This window comes from Physcomitrium patens, chromosome 19, assembly GCF_059467195.1.
Source record: "Physcomitrium patens ecotype Gransden chromosome 19, ASM5946719v1, whole genome shotgun sequence".
Classification (NCBI taxonomy): Eukaryota; Viridiplantae; Streptophyta; class Bryopsida; order Funariales; family Funariaceae; genus Physcomitrium; species Physcomitrium patens.
The window spans coordinates 3,094,421-3,102,794 of NC_143428.1; the positions used below are offsets into that span (position 1 = coordinate 3,094,421).

At 42.2% G+C, this 8,374-nt stretch overlaps 1 protein-coding gene across 4 annotated transcripts; it reads right to left on the reverse strand.

Annotated features, from left to right (window-relative positions):
- Nucleotides 1-2,496: 2,496 nt before the first annotated feature.
- On the reverse strand, nucleotides 2,497-8,169 carry LOC112296035 (inositol-tetrakisphosphate 1-kinase 3). Of its 4 annotated transcripts, none has more exons than XM_090244771.1 (11): nucleotides 7,620-8,169; nucleotides 6,161-6,776; nucleotides 5,738-5,819; nucleotides 5,355-5,387; nucleotides 4,566-4,686; nucleotides 4,190-4,282; nucleotides 3,924-4,043; nucleotides 3,611-3,796; nucleotides 3,390-3,445; nucleotides 3,031-3,115; nucleotides 2,497-2,798 (listed from the first exon to the last, which is right to left on the reverse strand). In XM_090244771.1, exons 2-11 carry the CDS (start codon nucleotides 6,526-6,528, stop codon nucleotides 2,692-2,694), a joined length of 1,251 nt encoding a protein of 416 aa, XP_090100897.1. In that variant the 5' UTR covers nucleotides 6,529-6,776; nucleotides 7,620-8,169; the 3' UTR covers nucleotides 2,497-2,691. The 4 variants fall into 4 exon arrangements, with proteins under 4 accessions (XP_090100897.1, XP_090100895.1, XP_090100896.1 ...); XM_090244769.1 differs by having other exon boundaries at nucleotides 6,161-6,784; XM_090244770.1 differs by having other exon boundaries at nucleotides 7,590-8,169.
- Between the last annotated feature and the right edge of the window lie 205 nt (nucleotides 8,170-8,374).

Here is an 8,374-nt window from a genome sequence, read left to right on the forward strand (position 1 = left end):
TCTCCAATTCATTGGACAAATAATTTATTGGAAACAATAGTATTATCTATAGTAAAAGAATAATATAGAGTTTTATTTGAAGTTACAAGATAAGTGATTTATATAAGTATATTGCTTAGAATTACAAATTCAAAGAAAAGACCCAATAAAAATCTTTAGCGATAACATGAGTTGTTCAAACTAACAAATAATCTAATTATGCATGCAAGAAAAAAACATATTAAATTACAACTTCACTATATTAAAGAGAAGATAAACAATAGAAATATAGAAGTAAATTTTATTTCCAATAAACATTAGCAAGTCGACATCTTGACAAAAGCTCTCAATGGGTTCTATTATCAAAAAAAATGTAAAATAAAAGGATTGTTACAAATTCCATAAAAAAAAAAAGATTGATTGTTATTTTACTAATAACAATGAAGATATTAAATCTAAGAAAAAGTTAAAGGTGAAAGAATTTTGAAATAGTATTGTGCTTCAAACAAAGTTTTGAAATTTTTGAGCTTAATAAGAGAAAAATGTTTCACCTCACCTTCACATGCTGACTAAGATATATATATATATATATATATATACATATTCATTCTTGAATGTTAATCATATCAAATTGCATGAAATTTTAATGGTTTTGAAATACTATGAGCAACTATAGAAGGACTTAGAGCAAAATTATTCTAATACTTGCCAAATGTTTGATGAAGAAAATCTGCGGTATGATGAAAGAGTTTCAACATCAAAGTAACACATAACCTAGCTAGAAAAAAATATAATTGTACGTGCCAAACAGCACAAACAAAATGAATCAAAAGAATTGAAGAACAAACACAAGAAAAAAACAAAGGAAAAACACAAATAGAGAATAAAAGAATCACAAAAGATTGAAGAAGATTCACAATCTGAGCAGGAATGAGACATAGAGAAACAAGTGACATGTTGGAAGTAGAAAACTAAGATTGATGGAGAGTGTTAGATATTACAAAGGAAACTTTAATTTAGTTTACATCATCTTTGTTACTTCAGTTATGAATCTTTGTTACTTCAGTTATGAATCACAACATTGATCTAGAATAGAAACAAATAGAAACAAATATGACTTCCATTAGCACTTGACTGCACAAGTAGCTTGTTATTGCAAGACAAGAGTATATATATATATATATATATATATATATATAGAAATTACTGCATGTGTAAAAGAGAGAGGTGTGTATATATATTTTGACTCAAATGATTATATTGCAGATTTTCTTCATTTCTAAGAGATCACCATCTCTTAGAAATTTTCAACAGAAATTTTGTGTTCATGAAACATATGACTCGATCAAGAGCATGAGCATCGCATTTTTGTTACTTGTCGAAGACTGATGCGGGTGTTTTTTCAAGGTTCTCTGCCTGCAGGCACAGATCCAAGTTCAGTAGCTGGACTTATCAGAACAGCGGATGAAACTAGTCTTTTCGACAGTCCAGGACATTGATTCGGTGTACTATCTCAGTTAGCTCGCTGCTCGGACCCCCTGCAAGTGCCCATGGTGTTGTGCTACCTCCGTGGCTGCCTTGAACTCAGCTCTACTGTACGAGTTTTTTTAATCCTTGCGAGGAGCCTCGTGCTCTAGCTACACAACGCTGGAACGGTTCGACCGAAGCGACTTGGGCTAGTGAATACCCTGGATTCTCGTTTTCTCACTGTAATGAATCAGACAGCAACAATCGGTTTGGAACAGGTACTGAGGATTTGTGGGTAACGCTTTTTGCAACGAGCTTTGCTCATGTCCTAATGAGAAATAGGCAATGGGGACAGTTTTCGAGCAGGAAGGCGTCCGAACGCGAGGGACGGGGGCAACAGCGGCAGTGGCGCTTCGGTCTTTCAAATTCATGTTCCACGTTGAAACTTTTGTCTCTGTAGGAGGATGAAGACCAGATGCAAAGAATGGAGAACAAGTTCTGTTCTACTGTATTAGTGCACTGTCACTCCGAGGTGGAACCCTGTGCAAGGCTGCAAGAGATCATGGCGCGACTGTCATGTAAGTATAAGATCTTTCCTCTCCATATCTGCTAGATTTTTTAGTGCACTGTATGGCAACTATTGTGTGGGGTACGGGTGGCGGCTGCAGACACATTGCAATGACATGCGTATGCTGCAGATCACTAAGTGCGGGTGTGACAGGCTCATTCATTTTACCACATTTACTAAGTTCAATGTAGTGGTAATGGCAACCATTTCGTAGTCTGCTGACTCTGTGTTGAGCAATATCAGTGTGTGACTTATTAAATGGGAGCGACATGGTGGCTGATGGGTACTTCAAGCACTCGCGCAGTCGGACAGTAAAATACTGTCGCAATAGCTTGTTCAGCTTGCTGCTGCTGTCTTACATGCTGCAGCTTCGACTTTACAGAAGAGGGTTTGCATGTCGTGTGCTACGAGGGTATTATTTTACACGGCATATTTCTTCAATAGGTGCACACAAATAATTTACTAGTGCATGACGCAGGGCATTTCAAAATTGGAATCCGACAGAGGAATTGAATATAACTTGTTAGCTATGTCACAGATTTCCTGAAACATCGAGACGTGGAAGATATATACAAAAGAATTATTGCCTACGTAATGATATGCTTGAATACCATACGGCTACTGTAAGTAGATTCAGTACAAAAGACTACAGGAACAGTGTTCTAAATATCAGACTCTCAGCAAACAGAAGAATCAGCCCTTGACGTCTTCTTACTTTTGTTTACCGCCAAATCTACTAAGAAGTCTGTGAAGACTTTCTCATACTCGGGCATTTTGCCAAAACCTGCAAGTTTTAACAGTGTGTCATTATCAGAACATTATCACCTTAACATCATCATACTGGAATAAACGTTTACTTCATATACATAACATCAAAACAAATGTGTATGGAAACACGTTTCTAAAATTTTGGTGGAATTAACAGACTCTGGTATAAGAACCACTCCAAATCCACCAGAAGTAGTTTAATCAGTTTCTGCAAAACATATCTAGGCAATTGGAAAGTGAGCGGATACCTGGAAAGTAATTGATATCAATAACGTAGTACCGACTACCGGCTCCTCCTTCACGTATTATATCCATATTAAACAGTTGTAGACCCTGTCACACCAACCATGCACAATAATGGTGTAAATGCTTGGTCACATGCAGTCATTAACTCATTAAGTTGTACAGTAGGAACTCAATGCAGTGAATTATGCAAACGAAGGCCTATGTGTATTCCTATTAAATAAATGCCTGTAAGAAGAAAAATCATCTACTATCCGATTCACCACATCACAAGTGCAGTGCGCAGAGTATGATCCTCTTAGAAGATCACATGACTAGGCAAGTGCTATTGCGAAGGGATTTATGGAAGAATTGATGGATTTACCAGTCTTCGTCGAAGCTCTTTTGAGAGGCTTTCTAGCAGCCGGCGCGGTGGCAACTCTGGAAACACAAAAAAAAAAAAAAAAAAATGCAGAACATACCAAAATAAATAAAGGTTGAACGTATCAAAACGGATGAAAATAAGTACTAACGTCGGTGCTCGCTAACAGAGAAGAGATTTTAAACAGAGACAGATAATCGATACCGAGGAGAAATGAAACCTACCTGCTGCTTGAGGATCCAATATACCAGCTGCCAGAGCTTCCTCAGCTGATTCAGCTGCGCAAGAAACTCGTGGAAAAGGCATTATACCATTTCGTTTCATCTCCCCTTCAGGTACATCTGGTAAAGAAAACCTCCGCACCACTCGAACATAGTCACCAACTACATAGGTTTTGAACAGAACTCCGCCTGCAAAATGGAACGGGACACGAGAGTGAAAATTGTTATTCTGACAGAACATCCAAATTTACAGATACAGGTATAAATTTCAGCTCATCGAGAGTATACTGCGAAGGCTAAGGGAAGAAGTTCGTACCATGGTTCACAAACTCCTGGAGCACTAGAGGTGGGTCTAATTGGGTCAAACAGGACTCGTCGTAAACCAGAGACATCGCATGTGACTTGGGGGATCCATCTGCTACCAGTGGTTTTGCCACTTCAAACATACACAAGCACACATGGAAAGGTCAGGAGTCATGATAACCACATTGTAATCTACATGGCAAACACGCTTTTTTGCTACTACCTACTCGATAAATTGTTGAGAGTTCATTGACTTATGTTTAGTTGTACAACGCTTACCCAATGGAAGCTTAAGGCCAGCTTCGGAGACAGCAGCTGGAATCGACGTTGCATCACCAGTGACCACTAGCTGTTTTGGGACCCCCACGTAACCTGAAATACATCCACGACGTACTCTCAATCAGGAAAGTTCAAAACAACAAGGTTGTTGAGCACAAATGATTAAAAAAGTTCAGGTAGGTCTGCACACAACCTACCCGCAATTATAGATGTGTCTGAGGGTCTGTTGGTTCATTTGTACCCTGCAAACAGATGGTGGAAACTGAAATAAATTATCTGCCCACAATACGCATTATATTCTTTTTTCATGATCATAGGTTGTTGGGGTTCCATATCCTAGGGGGAGGGGCTCAGTACATAAGATGACAGAACTTACCCCCAGCATCGCTCATATCTAGCTCCGCAACATCCTGCAGCATGGACTGGCGGTTACGCAACTGCAGAATTGCCTCTGGAGGGTCCAGGACCACTACATCCGGATACAATCTCTTGTAGTCCTGCAGACATCATCAAAGAATTTCAATATACCGCCGGAGTCACACAGACGACGACCTTCATGATTAGAAACATTACATACTCAAACTACCTTCTTCACATTAACACATTACGTGAGTCCCATTATACCCCAGGAACATCGTCTTTGAACCAGAGCTATGCGGATGTCTTCGACCTATCACCGACCACAGATTTTAGGAATGAATGCTACGGTTCATACACACAGCACAACCAGGGTGCAAACCATCCTGATCATCGGGTCACCACACGGAATGCAGGTATGACGATCTGCCGTTTCACAGATAAGACTGACCGCCCTCATGGGGCACAAACCTAACAACTTATTCAATACCAATCCAAGTAAAATCCCAAGGTTCATTGATTAATTCCAAAGGACTGTCGATCTTAATTTCCGACAGCATGACTATGCTGCCGGGCTGCAAGTTACTCTCTCTGTGGCTCGTGTAACTTGCAGCCCGGCACTGCTAGTGAATGTTCGATATTAAAACCTTGTAGAGTTCTTTGATATTTTATACGAAATTCTAGACAGGTACACAAGAGAGGCTATCATCCTTTGGACCTTCCAAAAGCCTAACGCTGGCTAAGCAGAAGCGAGAAGACATAGGCAACCAAGCTCCCTTCCATCTCCCTCAGGTCTTTCAACTCTCACCTCCAGCGACTGGCGCCACTCCTTCCCTGTGCTCTGTAAATACGTCGAACAAAACAAAGCCAACGTTCTTGTTAGGAAAAGAAGTTTCTCACCAATTTTTCATTGTCTGAAAACGTAAATTTAGGAGATTTGGATCCGAAAGGTCACTACTTTCTGACACGGCATATAAGAATCTGGGAATGACAGATACTTAGTCGATTGACATCAGCTAATTAATTTTCACAACAAGACTACTGCAAGTGAATTATACTCCCGGCACTGAACTTTGAGATGGGCCACTGCAAGGTATGAAGATGCACACAAAGTCTGGTACTACGAAAAGGCGTATGCTTGTCCACTCTGGGTCAAGGAAAATTCACATGGTACAGGACTTGTAAACCAACCTTGTGTAAAAGGACATCGAAGGGCCCTTGCTCAGTCAGCGGTATGCTTCGATCTATTGCTACAAGTGAAATCCCCTTGGACCTGCGGAAAACCCCCATGTCAAAGAATATTCAAGACTCACATCCTAAGTCTAATAGTAGGAATTACTGCTGAGCTCAGCTGTACGATCAGCATATTTGGTGAAGTGCCTCTAAAAGTTTTGATAAATGACGTTACTGCAGGTCACGTGGAACTGGTTCATAGATAATTAATGAATAAAAATTAATTACACACAACGACAACCGGAACGCGTGCTTCAACTAATTGAGTTGATATTACACTCAGAGTAGCGATAACGAGTGCCTGTAATCAAAAATTTCTGAATACCAGATCCAATACTACCGTCATCCATTAATGGTGGTTAACGCAAAGGTGCTATGTACCTTGCAAGTTCTTCTAGCTTGGGCTGCACGAAGCTTTTAATCTTCTTGGAAGTCAGAGCATATCCGACGCTGAAAGTTGGAGGGGGTAAAGTGAAAGTTGGAGATGGAGGGGCCAAAGCCATGACTGGAGTAATTTGAGACCGCCCATCTCGACTATATACTTTGCTCTCCCTTTTTCTTTCTTTTTCTCTCTCGCGCTCTTGCTCTCTGCGCCTGTTCTCCTCCCTCCGACGTCCTTCCTCCCTCTCACGGTCGACTATTCTTGTCAAAGAAAGTGGCGATCTTTCCCGAGACTGTAATAGTCCCACCCCCCAAAGGCTCTCGGAAGCGGAGGACGCAACCGACGTGGCGTTTTTGTCCAGCCTCATACCCGCACTACCCAAACGGGTCTCCTCCTCAAGTTGAAGTAAAGGAGCTCAAGAACAAGCTTCGCTTTGTTTCGAACAGCTTTAAACTCCCCAAGATTCAGCAAAGCTTCAAAATATTTAACTGCAATGCAATCTGCCGAGAGAGCCACCCGAGACTGTCGAAACCTTTGACGTCAAGTGAACAACCAAGCCACTACTCAACCCATACTTCTCAATCCCCACGACTACAAAGTTAATCGCCACACCACCTGAACTCCTGCCAAACCAAGAGTCGTGAGAAAACAACACCATTAGCAACACATTGCAGACCCAAGATTTCTGTCTAGCTGCTACAGATAAGAACAGCTTCTGCAGAACTACAACGTCCAAATGCAATTAGTTACTCGGTCAAATTTCCGAGGGACGACAACTACAGGAGGACAGCTCCTTGACTCGCCACATCCCACTACAAGATCACAACCTCTTCCAACTCGTAATGTTGGAAAATAATAGCTTGAAAACAAGCTGTGAATGAACTTTAGGTCCGTGATTCAGCTATCGAAACGAAAATTACTGCCGTAGCCACTAAGCCGTCTATGAGACTTTCTTAAAGACTTGAACAACAAACTGCATCTTGAATGATGAGCGACAACAGTAATCTTAGAGAATTGAGTAAATGGAGATGGGGTAGACCAGCATTTCAGCACAAGCGGCCTACATATCAGGGACAGCAGTGCTGACGGGTTCAGAGTTGCAATCCTACACATCTCGTTCGAGGCGGGAAACAGAGACTGAATACAAATCTGGACTATTTCAACAGTTCGTCTTCTTTGGAAACCCCAAATGCGATAATTGCGACATTCAAAAATTTCTGAGAAGCAGAGTAACCCCAACCACAAATAACATAACAAGTGTCCCTAAACTGTAAACAGTGTCCTCAATTTCACTGAACCACTGCAAAACCAGCGCTCACCAGCACGCCTGATTCTCATTTCCCGTAGATAATAAAGTCACAGATCATCACAATCCATGTCACTGAAGGGGGAGGGGAGGGAAGGAGAAGGAAAAAGGAAGACACAAACCCCTAACAGCAGCGGCTTCGTGACCTGCACCTGAAGTTAGAACGCGTCCCGCATCATGATCACTTGAGCCACCAGAAGCACTGCCTCTCGCATCCACCAAAGCACAGGGTATACACAGGATAGTAGCAAGACGTCAGCACGATGCTTCCCACCCCACACCCGCTGAAAGTGCAACGTTAACACTTTATCTTCGTCAGTCAACTCCACTCATACTCGCATCACCACCCAGTTATCAATCTCCATTCATGAAGCAAGGTCATCCCCTTTGCACCAACCCAACCATGCAAAAACTCTTCACCAACACTTCGCAACTTCCATCAAATGCTCCTCTAAACTCTCTCTCTCTCTCTCTCTCTCTCTCTCTCTCTCACAACTAACGCCGAAAAGTGCCCACAGGAGCTTCAAGGCATCAAATGGGACAGAAATTGCGCAGCGGCAGGGAGCAAAGGATGAGGCAGACGCTGAGCAACGCCGGCTGAAGAATCGGAAACTGTGAATCCAATTGCGGAAAGTCACGGAAGCAAGCACGCAGATAGACGGAGACGGAGACCGAGGAGGAGGAGACGAACGGGGGCTATGCAAGAGGGCGAACACGGCAGTTGCAAGCGCCGTTCTCTTTATACTTGCACTCTCTCGGACCTACCGGGCATATCCGGTCCTACCTCCCGACCGAGCCGGTGGGCGAGCGAGGAGAGGGGGCTGGGTGGAGCAGGTGGGCGCGTCTCGCTCGATTCCAGAGGTAGATGCCGGGTTCCTAAATTAGGGAGATTCACGGTCGTAGATTC